General features: G+C 34.3%; 2 protein-coding genes across 3 annotated transcripts in view; one reads left to right on the top strand and one right to left on the bottom strand.

The window, feature by feature from the left end:
- Positions 1-16,562, top strand: part of LOC126969424 (ecdysone oxidase-like) — a 492,930-nt gene that overhangs the window by 429,274 nt on the left and 47,094 nt on the right. The window lies entirely within an intron of this gene.
- On the bottom strand, positions 8,840-14,663 carry LOC126969334 (glucose dehydrogenase [FAD, quinone]-like). The gene is made up of 6 exons (XM_050814690.1): positions 14,619-14,663; positions 14,305-14,356; positions 10,682-10,815; positions 10,137-10,423; positions 9,573-9,803; positions 8,840-9,164 (listed from the first exon to the last, which is right to left on the bottom strand). Exons 1-6 carry the CDS (start codon positions 14,661-14,663, stop codon positions 8,846-8,848), a joined length of 1,068 nt encoding a protein of 355 aa, XP_050670647.1. The 3' UTR covers positions 8,840-8,845.

Here is a 16,562-nt window from a genome sequence, read left to right on the forward strand (position 1 = left end):
AAATTTGCATTAAAAACAATTTTTATTGTATATAAATTATCGCCAAAATGATTACCTATTTTAATAGCTTACACATAAAAGATTAATATATTATTTTGACGCAGCTTTTTTAATAGGACTACTTAAAGTAAACATTTACATTATACATTATGCCTATACGTGTAAACCAATCAGTTTTTTGCGGCGCGCGCCAGAATAGTTTTATTCCCCCTTATATTTTGGATTATTCACACAATATCTTTATAAATTATAGCCCATGTATTATTCTGATGTGTAAACTATATTATTGTAATCAAAATCCATTCATAGTTTTTGCGTGAAAGAGTTACAAACATACATCTATACATTATTACAAACTTACGCGTTTATAATATTAGTAGGATGGAAATCCGTCATGTTAACTGAAACATGAATGATGTCATACCTCAATAATCATCACTGCTTCGCTTGAAAATTTGATTGTTTATTGATTCCTGAGGTGTTACGTCATAATCGACCACCATGACAGCTACCGGGATTTTCTCGAGTAATTCAATGCAGGTTCGTAAAAATATATTAATTATTGCTGAACTACAGATTATTTTAATCTAATAGACGTTCACCTACTTAATAGATGAGAAATTCAAAATCAGTAATCGTGCCTGTTTCATAAAAGAGCTGATGATTCCCGTTTGGATTCACATGAAATCTGTAATGTAAAATAAGCCCATAGTAATAATACTAATAGAACTGTGCTTTAGTTTGATGAAACTATCAAAATAAAATACCGAAAGGTTCAGAAAACTACACAGAAAACATACACAGCCGTAGTCTGTCGTTGTCCTGTATAATATAATGTTATTATTATTTTATTTACCTGTTTGTCAACAAACTTCATTTTATAGTTATTTTACGAGTGTTTGAGTCATTTACGGGAAACTTGGCCGCTTTTACGATGTAAAAATCTCATTGATATCATTTGTTCTTGTTGTTGTAATAAAATCTTCATTTGATGTCAATATCCCACTGGTTCTATTTGTTGTAGCAATTGAAGACTAACTGTATCAGCTATACAAAATTATACATCTTAGATTAAGAATTGGTCTCTACTGCGCTCCAACTAGATACAGCAAGTTGCAAAGTACGTTAACTTTTACTACGCCCAAATGGACGTACTTGAGCCAGTCTCGAACAATGTGTGACGTAGTAGTAGAGATAGATATTTATGTATTAACCTTGCTAATAATTGAAACTTTGTAAAAATATTACTACAAGAAATAAAAAAGACACTGGGATATCACATATCCTTAATAAGTATTTTGTATTTAATTAATTTTAAGGACGCGTTCTCAAAACAGAGAGGTATCGAATCGCACTACTACACTGAAACCGCTCAAACACATACACGTACTTAAAGTTAATTGCGGGAATCAAATGAATTTGATACTTTAGCAAGTTTTATTAATACCTATGTATTTTTGATAATTGGTTGATGTATTCGTTTAGTAGTTAAATATTAGAATTTTAGATGGCAATTTTGTCGCATAACGTCGTGTGCAGTAAACGCAGTTGTTTTTTAAATCCAAGATGGCCGCCGCGAAAAATTATGATTTCAACAATATGGGTATCGTATCCGAGGTTATCGAGGGTGCAGAGCACAATTAGATAGGTCTTTCAAATTCAAATTTTGAGATTTTTTAATTAGATTGGTAACGGAATGTGTTTTGTACATATTGTGAGTGAAAAGTCGAAACGTAAATATTTCTATATTTAGGGAATGAAGAATTAATTTAGCATGTGGGATATTGTTAGACAGGCCTTTTATAAGATAATTTAAGTTTATGAATGAATTCTAATTTTGACGATGTAAATGACACCCATGAAGAAAATTTTGTAGATTTCATAGGCGCCATCATGGATTTCGATTTAGGCCCGATATTCGTTATTGTTAACCCCGATAACCATGAAAATGACACCCATGAAGAGAAGTTGGTAAATTTCATCGGCGCCATCTTGGATTTCGATTTTGACCCGATATTCGTTATTATTGACCCCGAAAACCATGAAAATGACACCCATGAAGAGAAGTTGGTAAATTTCATCGGCGCCATTTTGGATTTCGATTTTGACCCGATATTCGTTATTGTTGACCCCGCAAACCATGAAAATGACACCCATGAAGAGAAGTTGGTATATTTCATAGGCGCCATCTTGGATTTCGATTTCATATAGACCTTATATTTGGAGATGAAAATAAATCACTAATTCTTCAAAAAAATACAGAAACATATTTTTTTGAAAATCTGACTGCGTTCAAAATATGTAAAGTATCAAAGACAGTATTGTAGAGCTTATAAAAAATATTCATGTTCGTACAGCGATCTTTCCGAGTACGAGCTGCTGCTTACAACCGACACAGTGTCTACCCACAACGGCGACGGCGCGGACTGACGTTGTTTCGATAGATCTCTCTGTGCAATGCGTACGGAGGGACAAAATAAAATAACCCTTAATACCACACTTTAAAGCTCATGCTTATCAGAAAAATATATGAATTTAAGACGATTCATTTTTATTTTTTCCTGAGATTATTTATAACATATTCATTAATTTAATTCCCGTTTTTTTGAAATTATTATATCTGTTATCCTTACGTAATTTTTAAAAGACAAAATTATGTAAATAGTAGCAGAAAACTGATCCTGAATGAAGCCCCATTTCGTCAATTTTGTGTGAAGAGGTAACGGATAATCGTTTTTACGACATAAAATATCAAAATTTTAAAGCAAATATTTTCCGCTAATTGAAGATAAAGAAGTAATCTATGTGTGGCAATTTTTAGTTTTGTTAGATTTAGTTTCATTTCATCACAAACTCTACCGAAAAATATCTTATTTTTGTCGGATTCGTAAACGCGTCCTTAATGTGAAATACCATGAACCGTATGTTACAATATTTGTAAGATACCATTGAGTTTTAAAATGCCACGCACACAAGCTTCTAATAGTTGCCGTAATAAAAAAGCTATTGTTCTTACGCACTGCGGTATCTAGTTGTAGCGCAGCGGAGACCAATCCTTAATCTAAGTTGAACGTATTATTAAAAAGGTTATTCTTGCATTTTTAGTCACCTTAAGCCTTTAAATAAGTAATGCTTTCACCGCCCCTGAAACAAGTAGTTATAACTATATTCCAGTGGTCATTTGTGGTCTTATACCTACACCAGATCCACTTCATAAAATGATTCTTTCAAGACACAAATCTATATATATAAAAATGAATTGCTGTTCGTTAGTCTCGCTAAAACTCGAGAACGGCTGGACCGATTTGGCTAATTTTGGTCTTGAATTATTTGTGGAAGTCCAGGGAAGGTTTAAAAGGTTAATAAATAGGAAAATGCTGCTAAATTAATTAAAAACAACAAATTTTTCCTTTGATGTGTCCATACATAATTTCTATGAGAGAATTTATTGACGCATGGTTTGACAGTTCTGCTGTAAAATATTTTCATTACGACAGCAGGGTGCATATTTTACGAAGTAATTTTTGATGTTACGAGGGGCGTACTGAAATGATCGGGAATAGAATATTTCCGATTGAGGTACAATAAAATATTTTTTAGAATTTGAATACTGGCCTCTTCATGACATTCATACAATAAAAAAAAAGTTCAAAAACAAAAACTATGTTGGTTTAAAGTTGACACGTCGTTGACAGAATGGAGCTCACGCGTGAACATTTCCGTGCCATAATTTATCACAATTTTCGTCGCAGCTTATCTCAAGATAAATGTCTCAGCGAACTTGTTTCGATTTATGATGTTGAAGCACCGAGTCAAACGACAATATACCGCTGGTATGCCGAGTTCCGGTGCGGTCGTGTGTCGCTCAGCACTGTTTCTTCTGCAGGTCGACCAAGATTGTATTAGTTGACCGTCATGTGACATATGAGCAGATTCAGGCTGTTATCAGTATCGGAATGAGTGCAATTCAGTCGATATTACATAATGAACTTTGTGTGGGAAAGCTAGTTTCCCGATGGGTACCCTACAATTTGTCCGAAGAGCAAAAGGCGACTCGTGTAGATTGGTGCCGGAATACTTTGCAACGCTTCAACGGAGGGAAGTAAAATGCCGTCTTCTCATGTGACGAATCATGGATTTGTTCATACGAACCTGAAAAAAAACATCAGTCAGAAGTTTGGGTCTTCGAAGACGAGGTCTAAACAACGAAAGTGGTTCGCTCCCGCAGCGTGACAAAGAAAATGTTCGCTACGTTTGTCTCGAAAAAGGGGCATGTTGCTACAGTTCCTTTACAGGATCGCAGAACGGCTACCGCTGAGTGGTATATCACGGTTTGTTTGCCAGAAATGATAGCCGAACTGCGAAGAAATAACCCTAAACGTCGCATCATCTTACATCACGAAAATGCAAGCCATACGGCTCGGAGACAAATGATTTTTTGAAGCAGGAAAACGTTGAGCTGATGGGCCATCCTCCGTACAGTCCTGACCTGAGCTCAAACGATTTCTTTACATTCGCTGGAATGAAAGATTTATTTCGCGGTCAACGGTTTGAAGACCCCGAAGCAGCTGTGGAAGCGTACAAATCAGCCATTTTGTCAATATCAACTTCAGACTGGAATTACTGTTTTAATGATTGGTTTGCACGAATGGAAAAGTGCATTAAGTTGAACGGAGAATACTTTGAATAACAATAAAATACAATTTAGCTATACCGTGCATGTGGTTTTTCTAATTCCCGATCATTTCAGTGTGCCCCTCGTATGATATATTATTGACAAATTCATATACAAACATTATTTTATTTATTATGTACAGAACAACGTCTGTCGGGTCAGCTAGTACTTGATAAGTTTTTGAATAAACAAAAAACCACTGTGCTTCTTCATTGACTCATAGATCACATCTGTCTTTTACAATAAGACAGGAAGTAACAATTTTGTGTATAGAAAAAAGTGCTAATTACACACCAATTGATAACCTACTCCTTTTTTTGAGGTAGGTCTAAAATTAGGAACTTTAAGAAAAGCTTTAAGATAAAACATCATGCAGTCGTTAAGATAACAGCAATATGACAATAATAGTGTATCTTGGAATTATGTGGACTGTATTTTGAGTTCTAAAACTGAAAACGTGATTCCGACCTTGTTTGGGAGATCAATTGAATATTCTTATGGTGCGCCCAGACAGGTGAACTATAACATGAAATGTATTATGCAATGAATGAATTCGATGTATCATTAAAGTATCATGATAGCTAAACACACTGTGTTACGATTTCTCATAGTTTGTACGTCTTTTTTAAAATAACATTTTACGCGGAGGCTACCAGCATTACCAGCAATTATCGAACGAACAGAAAGGGTCACGTCCGCGGCTGAATGGCTTCGTAGTGAATGCGCGGTATGAGCGCGCTATGCTTCCATGCACGCAGCGAACATGCAATGAAAGGTAGAATGATACATTTCATGTTACATTTCACCAGTCTGTACGCACCTTTACCACCACATGGTTCAATGAACTAATTTTGTGGTAGAGAATAATTATTATTAATTAAATATATTATACGAAATGTTCTAATAATTATCACAACTTCATTTATTTTACTTAATAATTTAATGACATTTACAGTTAATGCAGCTTATGTTACCTATATACATAGGCTGCACTAATAGTATCGGGAATGGAATATTTCCACTGTTCCTGTCATATTAAAATCTTTTTAATTGAAAACTCCTTGGTTTTAAAAATCGAATAACATTTATTTATTTAAAAAAAGATTCTCGGTCTTGTCAACAAGTCTCGGTCGTGACTTGTTTAGTCGTTGTGAAAATGGAATTGACTCGAGAAAATTCTAGAGCGATGATTTATTATGACTTTCGAAGTGGTTTAACAAAAAACAGTGTGTTGACCGGACGATTTCTGCATTTGGTAATGAAGCCCCATCCAAAATCACAATTTATCGCTGGTTTGCTGAATTTCAACGTGGACGTGTCAAGCTCAGTGATGATCCCCGTCAAGGTCGTCCAAAAACTGCAGTCACCAAAGAAAACGTTGATGCTGTGCGTAAGCTGATTGAGGAAGATCGACATGTGACATACTGCGAAATTCAGGAAACTTTAAACATTGGCATGAGTCAAATACAAATAATCTTGCATGAACAATTAGGTGTAAAAAAGTTGGTTTCCCGATAGCAAGAAGCGGCTCGCGTTACTTGGTGCGTCAGAACTCTCGAAAGATTCCACGCAGGATCCTCAAATGCTGTATACAACATCGTATCAGGTGACAAATCCTGGATATATGCGTACGAACCCGAAACAAAAAATCAGTCACGAGTTTGGGTGGTCGAAAATGAGTTAAAGCCAACAAAAATTGTTCGTTCACGGAGTGTTGCAAAAAAATTGTGGCCACGTTTGTCTCCAAAACCGGCCATGTTGCGACTATTCCTCTTAAGGTACAAAGAACGGCTAATGCAGAATAGTATGCTAGCATTTCTTTGCCACAGGTCGTTTCGGAACTCCGTAAAGAGAACTGCAACCGCTGCGTCATCCTCCATTACGACAATGCGAGTTCTCACACCGCGCACAGAACAAAAGAGATTTTAGAGCAAGAAAACATAGAATTATTAGACCATCCGCCGTACCGCCCCGACCTAAGCCCTAATGATTTGTATACTTTCCCTAAAATAAAGAATAAATTGCGTGGTCAGAGATTTTCATCATCTGAAGATGTGTGGAAGTGATCGTATGGAAAATGTGTCAAATTTCGCGGAGCATACTTCGAAAAGCAATAAATACATCTTTAAATGTTTTTTCATTTCCTTGATTCCCCAAATTTTCAGCGTTAAAACAATAAGATGATTATATGACAAAGGACATCCTTATCAATGAAGAGTGATATCGAACATTCATAGACTATCGAAAATATTTATTACATATTGAAAAAGAAGGTAATATGTAGTGAGTTGTAAGGTACTCACGTCAAACAAACAGTTGAATAGACTTTTACAATTAGATAGAGATAGGTTTGAATCAAAATACATTTAAATAACTTACGCTAGCAGTGAAAACCCTTGAGCCCCAAACACACTCTGTGATACGCCATCATTATTTGTAGCGATACCTATCTGATACACACGGTCAGCAAAATCAAGAATCAATTTATTCTTAATATATTACATCCAAAACTGTAATGTCAATAAACAGTTTTTATTATTATAAATATACAAAATATCCCTGAAAGACTGCGCTTAAAAGAAAATAATAACACTCAGAAAATTTTACAAAAAAAAGTTATAATATATGAAGCCCTGGCTAATTGTAAAAAAATAATAATATGTGATGGTATACGAGTTAATTGTATTATCATGTCTCATTGAAAAATGGATCTTTTATCCACATACAACCAAGCTGTGGAATGAGCTTCCTTGTGTGGAGTTTCCGGGGCGATACGACATGGGTACCTTAAAAAAATCGCGTATACTATCCTCAAAGGCCGCAAACGCGGTTATGATACCTCTGATGGTGACATATTAGTGATTCCGATATTATATTTAATAACATATCATACCTGTAAAACTAATAATCCAAGAAATTGCGATAAAAGAAAATTTCTACACATTTTTATTTAGATTCAATAAATTTGTGTTGTTTTATGAATAAAACGATTTTGATTGCAGAAATTGTTTTGATTTAAAAAAACGCATAAAATAATACTAGCAAAAGACTTTTCTCTCTCTGAGAGCGCTAAGTAAATCCGATGCAATGGAAGTATTTAATTGATGTCAATTAAAATAATTCTGAAGTCTTCAATTTTAAAAAATAAAAAGAATTGTAATAATGTTTGTCTGTGGGAGGAACTATGTGTAGTCTAAACTAGTAGTCAAATCTACCACGGCCGGGATCCTGAGCCTATTAAGATAACAGGACTATCCTTAAGTGATACCCGCAGTTACATCAGCTTAAATGATTGCGGTTTGGTTACACAGAATTAAATACACATTTATTTTAACTAAAACATCTTCCATTTACGCACTAACAAATAGGTATTTACAATATTTATTTATCATTCGTTTCAAACCAAATCGAAGATAATCGTTACATTAAATAGATATAATTTCAATGCTTGTAATTAGATACTCTTTCTAATATCCCTTGAGGTGCAAAGCTGCCACAAAGCGCGTGGCGCTCATGCCCGTCTTAAGCCGCCGCGCATTACCGACGCCAAATTCAACGGGCTCTTGTTACAATAAAATTTATTGCTTTTGATGTGTTTAGGCGACTTATAACGCATTTGTCATCAATTTTACTCGATCAGTGAATCAAGCGAATATTATAAATAATAATTAATAAATATAAATAGATGTTCCGAAACATGCTTGGAAATTTGACCGTTTTTTGACAACGGTCGCGGTCGGTTGAAGGGCGCCGTAGCAAGTAAAATAACTGGGCAATTGAGACTTAATATCTAATGTCTCAAGGTGACGAGCGCAATTGTAGTGCCGCCGGCATTTTTGCGTTTACTTAAGAATCCTGAGCGGCACTCCATTGTAATGGTTAGGAGTATCAATTCTAGATCAGCTAGACGTCCTGCTGGTCTCATCCTTTATTTTCATAAAAAATATATAAACAACACTTATGCCAGGAGGCTCCACTCTTCTCTTTCAGTTTTTACTTGCTTTAAAATATAAAAACCTAGAAAATTGATCTGTATACATTTCAAATTTCTGAAAAATATTCAAATTTTTAACGAATAAATTAAAGACGACGTTGAAAAACTACAATAAATTCAGCGGCTGAATTTTTATTACCAGTAAATAGAAAGTAAAATTTGCTGACACAAATTATTTATAAAAGTATACTGTAATGAGATTTAATCATATCGGATCCCATTTCTCCTATCATTATGGTTGGACCATTCGTGTTTCCACTTGGAGAATCAGGCATTACACTAGCATCTATCACACGTAAATTACGAACACCGTGTACCCTTAAATAATTATCAACAACTGAATTTTCTGGGTCAGGACCCATTTTTGCGGTTCCTATTGGATGAAATAGAGTGCTAGATAGGTTAACTAGTATACATCTCCAATAATCATTGCTTTCGAATTGTAATTCATCGCATTCTTGCAGCTGCATCCGTTGCAAAAACGCGTTTATAGATCTGAAATATGGTGTTTCAAGTATACGAGTGAGCAAACGTATACCCTCAATACTTGATTCTAAATCTCTGCGATCGCTAAAGAAATTACCATCGATTACTGGATAATCGTAAGGATCACTACTATTTAAGTAAATTGATCCTTTTGAATATGGATGAAGGAGGTGAAACGAAAATAGATAGAGTGCTTTGTTTTTGTTAGATTCAAGAAGAGATTTTTGCGCCGACTCCTTATAAGCTTTAAAAAGACTTTTAAGTTCAGTTGAATTTTGAAAATACAATGTAAAATGACTTTGAAACTCTGGATAAAGAGCATTTGGAGAGCGAGAAAAGAAAGCTATAATATCTGTAAAACTGACTTCTCCCAAATAACCAGATCTATCATAAAGATATCTGGTTGCATCGAAATACATTTTTCCTTTATCTTCCGGTCCAGGTTCATCCCCAAAAATTGGAATGGGGACATATATGTGATCTTGTAAATTTTTCCCTACTCCAGGTAAGTTTAATTTTGTTTCAATACCAATTTCTTCAAGGTGTTCTTGTGGTCCTAGTCCAGATAACATGAGTAATTGAGGAGTATTTATAGATCCAGCACTAAGAATAACTTCACGTGATGCATAAATGTTTATTATTTTATCGCTTACGTTAACTTCGACACCGTATGCTCGTAAATCGCTATCTATCAATAGTTTCGTAGCAAAGGCATTAATTATAATTTTTAAATTTTTTCTATGCCGTGCAGGCTTTATATAAGCTTCATAAGTACTTTGTCTCTGACCATTTGCTGCTGTCGCTCTAAATACGCCTGCTACTCCCAAATTGTTCGGTATTGGTGCTGTATTCAAATCATCTACTTTCTCGAAACCAATTCTATCCCAAGAATCTAGTACAGGCTCTGTTATATCACTAAAGGAACTATTAAATGTATCAATAATGAGAGGACCGTCATGGCCGTAATAATAACTTATATACGGATTTTTCAGTAATTCTCTATCTTGAAAGTTTTCCGCTTTGTTGAAGTAGAATAATGTGTTTTGTGGCGTCCAACTTGGGTTTCCAGCATCTACCCAACGTTGGTAATCACCAGATTTTCCTCTCATATAAACCATTCCATTAATCGAGCTACTACCGCCGAGCATTTTCCCGCGTGGCCATGGCACTCTCTCACCAATAAATCCAAGGCTTGAATCATCTCCCCGTTTCATAAGGTATTTCCAGTCATAATAACTGCCATATAGTGAAGAATCAAAGCGGGGTATCTGAAATATAAAATGCACATCATTATTTCCAAATAATTACCCATATTACCCACTATCCTAACCATCTCAAATTCAGTAAAGTGATCGATGTTTTTCCAAAAGATAATTGAGAATTTTCTTATTGGAAGTATTTTTATGTCAATAGATCCACTCTTACACTATTTGGCTGTTTCTCTCTGAGGTGTGTCTTTACTTTTGTCAACTTAATTTTTAAATAAATAATTGGTCATTACTCGATATAAATAAATCATTACATACCAACGATTCTATTGGTGGATCTGGCCCCGCTTCAAGAAGAAGTATGTTCCAATGATTGACTTCGCTTAGTCGATTAGCTACAACGCTTCCAGCAGACCCAGCACCAATAATAATAAAATCGAATGTTTCTCGATCTATAGCAACAGAATAATTTGTAAGATTTTTGTCAATATAGTATATTAATTTGTGCCAATAAAAATATACTTCTAACTCTAGTTTATATTATTTGAATAAGTAAATATTAAATAGAATAATTATGAGTAATGATATATTATATATGAGGGTTATCACTTTAAAAACAACAAATAGTTTAGATTTGCAAGAGCGACGTCTCAAGTCGATTTCCTAATGTGGAAATATTGGGATTGACTAGGTTATCTGTAACTGTAAAGTAGATCCTGTAGATGAAGCCACAAACTGAAAGTTGACCAAGCATACAAGATTTTATGACGATACGTCACTCGAACGGTTAGCTCAGTTGGGAGAGCGCTCGCACGGAACGCGAGAGGTCGTAGGTTCGAGTCCCGCGTTGTTAATAAAATTTTGTTTTCAAATCTTATTTGAATGATATATTACTAAATTTGAACAAATATTTGGATTAGTTCTACAAATTCTTACCTTTTATAATGTCAGGCTGAAATCTCTCTGAAAGAAGGCATTGGGAAGCAGCGAAGAAGTTTAAGGCAGCTGAAAATATTTCTGGAGCTCTGCCCGTGGTTGCAGATATATTATTAGCGCTAAAACATTTATAAACAATCACAATATATATAATAATAACGATTAATTCAAGCATTTTATTAAATTAAAATTTTAAAGTACATCTTGAAAATTGTTCTAACTAGAAGGTTCAAATTTTGTACGAAGTTATTTCTATAAGCTGAACTAATTGAGTTTTTTGTGAGTCCTTAAGTGTTTTCCTGAAGAAAGGGTGATTTTTATGGAAAAGGAGGACAAACGAGCATACGGTCAAAACTCTTTTGTAACCCCAGAGAAATCACAAGAGCGTTGCCGACCTTAAGCCGGGTCCGCTGCGCCGGGTTTTCGTGTTTGTTAACACAATAACATGTTTTATAAACCGATTAGGGGCATAGCAAAAGCAAACAACACATCTTAAAAAGTTTACTGCGACAAATGGATAACATCACTCGCGTTCGTCTGCGGGGAGGGATTTTTTTTTATATCTGCAATCAGTCCCAAACTATGAGCAGATGTGTTGGACATCAAAAATTTTGTGGGAACAGTGGTCCATCGATCTATCTTCCCTTTACTTTGAGTTAAATTCGACAATGCTATTTTGCTTGAGTCTCTTTCGATGCGTTAGTAACTCCACTGCCAATAGGTTTGAATGAATTGCTAGGCATTCTTTGTAATTTGAAGAATATTGTTTGACTCCCATCCGATCCTTCCTTCATTGTTTTAAATTTAGTTCTTCATGAACTTCGTTGCTTTTTAGGGATCATGGGGCATTTGATATATTTCTAAGGATGCCATTTTTGCCAGCGGAGGGAAATTAACGTATAATGTATAAGAGTTCACTGAATGAAGATGTATCATTCGAAGTTTCGTTCGTAAGAATATCGAGTAAGTTCGATAATTCTATTCAGTTTGTCTCTGATGGAGTGGAACAAAAAAACATATTTTATACAATTGATAACAGAAACACCGCTTCTTTGGGATGTTACATTGGAAAGTCATAAAAATAAATACAAATTCTGCATGCACTGTAGGAAATATAAATACTGCACTTATGAATAGCAAAATAGAAAGTAAATCCAAAAGTTAATAGCATTTTCTACAAAGCAACAAATAATAGAATTGATATAACTCATACTCACCAAAACATTTTTCATTTCAAACTTAAAATGTTTTTTTAAATAACTTCGTTGTGAAATATTTTGGCTTAGTAAATTATTATTTCTTATGTATTATTTATTCACTACACAAGCGATATTCACGTTATACTGTTAACTATTCAGTTATTATGGTAATCTTTAATAGCACGTAAATGGATATCTTAATTTCGAATGGATGTGAATAATTGCTGTGTGTTATAAGAGATTTCACAAATGTAATTAACGAAATAATAGATTTAATATTCATTATAACTTCTACAGAATATGAATCAGTTATTGATTATTTTAGTGCTGAGAATTAAAATATATCTATATGTATATCTTTATAAGATGTATTTCTCATTTTGAAGAAAATGTTACTCAAAAATATTTAATAAATTTTTACTCAAGTCATCGTAAGTCGCATAGAAGGTATTGTACAATATATTTTATTAGTATTTTCATAATCTTAATAATTGTTTAACTTTACTTTAACAATACTAAGTAAATTATAATTAATACAACCAAGCTGTGGAATGAGCTTCCTTGTGTGGAGTTTCCGGGGCGATACGACATGGGTACCTTAAAAAAATCGCGTATACTATCCTCAAAGGCCGCAAACGCGGTTATGATACCTCTGATGGTGACATATTAGTAATTCCGATATTATATTTAATAACATATCATACCTGTAAAACTAATAATCCAAGAAATTGCGATAAAAGAAAATTTCTACACATTTTTATTTAGATTCAATAAATATGTGTTGTTTTATGAATAAAACGATTTTGATTGGAGAAATTGTTTTGATTTAAAAAAACGCATAAAATAATACCAGCAAAAGACTTTTCTCTCTCTGAGAGTGCTAAGTAAATCCGATGCAATGGAAGTGTTTAATTGATGTCAATTAAAATAATTCTGAAGTCTTCAATTTTGAAAAATAAAAAGAATTGTAATAATGTTTGTCTGTGGGAGGAACTATGTGTAGTCTAAACTAGTAGTCAAATCTACCACGGCCGGGATCCTGAGCCTATTAAGATAACAGGACTATCCTTAAGTGATACCCGCAGTTACATCAGCTTAAATGATTGCGGTTTGGTTACACAGAATTAAATACACATTTATTTTAACTAAAACATCTTCCATTTACGCACTAACAAAAAGGTATTTACAATATTTATTTATCATTCGTTTCAAACCAAATCGAAGATAATCGTTACATTAAATAGATATAATTTCAATGCTTGTAATTAGATACTCTTTCTAATATCCCTTGAGGTGCAAAGCTGCCACAAAGCGCGTGGCGCTCATGCCCGTCTTAAGCCGCCGCGCATTACCGACGCCAAATTCAACGGGCTCTTGTTACAATAAAATTTATTGCTTTTGATGTGTTTAGGCGACTTATAACGCATTTGTCATCAATTTTACTCGATCAGCAAATCAAGCGAATATTATAAATAATAATTAATAAATATAAATAGATGTTCCGAAACATGCTTGGAAATTTGACCGTTTTTTGACAACGGTCGCGGTCGGTTGAAGGGCGCCGTAGCAAGTAAAATAACTGGGCAATTGAGACTTAATATCTAATGTCTCAAGGTGACGAGCGCAATTGTAGTGCCGCCGGCATTTTTGCGTTTACTTAAGAATCCTGAGCGGCACTCCATTGTAATGGTTAGGAGTATCAATTCTATCAGCTAGACGTCCTGCTGGTCTCATCCTTTATTTTCATAAAAAATATATAAACAACACTTATGCCAGGAGGCTCCACTCTTCTCTTTCAGTTTTTACTTGCTTTAAAATATAAAAACCTAGAAAATTGATCTGTATACATTTCAAATTTCTGAAAAATATTCAAATTTTTAACGAATAAATTAAAGACGACGTTGAAAAACTACAATAAATTCAGCGGCTGAATTTTTATTACCAGTAAATAGAAAGTAAAATTTGCTGACACAAATTATTTATAAAAGTATACTGTAATGAGATTTAATCATATCGGATCCCATTTCTCCTATCATTATGGTTGGACCATTCGTGTTTCCACTTGGAGAATCAGGCATTACACTAGCATCTATCACACGTAAATTACGAACACCGTGTACCCTTAAATAATTATCAACAACTGAATTTTCTGGGTCAGGACCCATTTTTGCGGTTCCTATTGGATGAAATAGAGTGCTAGATAGGTTAACTAGTATACATCTCCAATAATCATTGCTTTCGAATTGTAATTCATCGCATTCTTGCAGCTGCATCCGTTGCAAAAACGCGTTTATAGATCTGAAATATGGTGTTTCAAGTATACGAGTGAGCAAACGTATACCCTCAATACTTGATTCTAAATCTCTGCGATCGCTAAAGAAATTACCATCGATTACTGGATAATCGTAAGGATCACTACTATTTAAGTAAATTGATCCTTTTGAATATGGATGAAGGAGGTGAAACGAAAATAGATAGAGTGCTTTGTTTTTGTTAGATTCAAGAAGAGATTTTTGCGCCGACTCCTTATAAGCTTTAAAAAGACTTTTAAGTTCAGTTGAATTTTGAAAATACAATGTAAAATGACTTTGAAACTCTGGATAAAGAGCATTTGGAGAGCGAGAAAAGAAAGCTATAATATCTGTAAAACTGACTTCTCCCAAATAACCAGATCTATCATAAAGATATCTGGTTGCATCGAAATACATTTTTCCTTTATCTTCGGGTCCAGGTTCATCCCCAAAAATTGGAATGGGGACATATATGTGATCTTGTAAATTTTTCCCTACTCCAGGTAAGTTTAATTTTGTTTCAATACCAATTTCTTCAAGGTGTTCTTGTGGTCCTAGTCCAGATAACATGAGTAATTGAGGAGTATTTATAGATCCAGCACTAAGAATAACTTCACGTGATGCATAAATGTTTATTATTTTATCGCTTACGTTAACTTCGACACCGTATGCTCGTAAATCGCTATCTATCAATAGTTTCGTAGCAAAGGCATTAATTATAATTTTTAAATTTTTTCTATGCCGTGCAGGCTTTATATAAGCTTCATAAGTACTTTGTCTCTGACCATTTGCTGCTGTCGCTCTAAATACGCCTGCTACTCCCAAATTGTTCGGTATTGGTGCTGTATTCAAATCATCTACTTTCTCGAAACCAATTCTATCCCAAGAATCTAGTACAGGCTCTGTTATATCACTAAAGGAACTATTAAATGTATCAATAATGAGAGGACCGTCATGGCCGTAATAATAACTTATATACGGATTTTTCAGTAATTCTCTATCTTGAAAGTTTTCCGCTTTGTTGAAGTAGAATAATGTGTTTTGTGGCGTCCAACTTGGGTTTCCAGCATCTACCCAACGTTGGTAATCACCAGATTTTCCTCTCATATAAACCATTCCATTAATCGAGCTACTACCGCCGAGCATTTTCCCGCGTGGCCATGGCACTCTCTCACCAATAAATCCAAGGCTTGAATCATCTCCCCGTTTCATAAGGTATTTCCAGTCATAATAACTGCCATATAGTGAAGAATCAAAGCGGGGTATCTGAAATATAAAATGCACATCATTATTTCCAAATAATTACCCATATTACCCACTATCCTAACCATCTCAAATTCAGTAAAGTGATCGATGTTTTTCCAAAAGATAATTGAGAATTTTCTTATTGGAAGTATTTTTATGTCAATAGATCCACTCTTACACTATTTGGCTGTTTCTCTCTGAGGTGTGTCTTTACTTTTGTCAACTTAATTTTTAAATAAATAATTGGTCATTACTCGATATAAATAAATCATTACATACCAACGATTCTATTGGTGGATCTGGCCCCGCTTCAAGAAGAAGTATGTTCCAATGATTGACTTCGCTTAGTCGATTAGCTACAACGCTTCCAGCAGACCCAGCACCAATAATAATAAAATCGAATGTTTCTCGATCTATAGCAACAGAATAATTTGTAAGATTTTTGTCAATATAGTATATTAATTTGTGCCAATAAAAATATACTTCTAACTCTAGTTTATATTATTTGAATAAGTAAATATTAAATAG

The sequence above is a fragment of the Leptidea sinapis genome, chromosome 18 (assembly GCF_905404315.1).
Source record: "Leptidea sinapis chromosome 18, ilLepSina1.1, whole genome shotgun sequence".
Lineage (NCBI taxonomy): Eukaryota > Metazoa > Arthropoda > Insecta > Lepidoptera > Pieridae > Leptidea > Leptidea sinapis.

Coding starts and splice junctions, on each gene's coding strand:
- LOC126969334 (XM_050814690.1), bottom strand. CDS start 14,663: ATGGGTCCTGACCCAGAAAATTCAGTTGTTGATAATTATTTAAGG. Junction 14,357..14,618: donor TTGTTGATAATTATTTAAGG/GTACACGGTGTT, acceptor AATATTTTTCAG/AAATTTGAAATGTATACAGA. Junction 9,165..9,572: donor CCGGAAGATAAAGGAAAAAT/GTATTTCGATGC, acceptor ACCATATTTCAG/ATCTATAAACGCGTTTTTGC.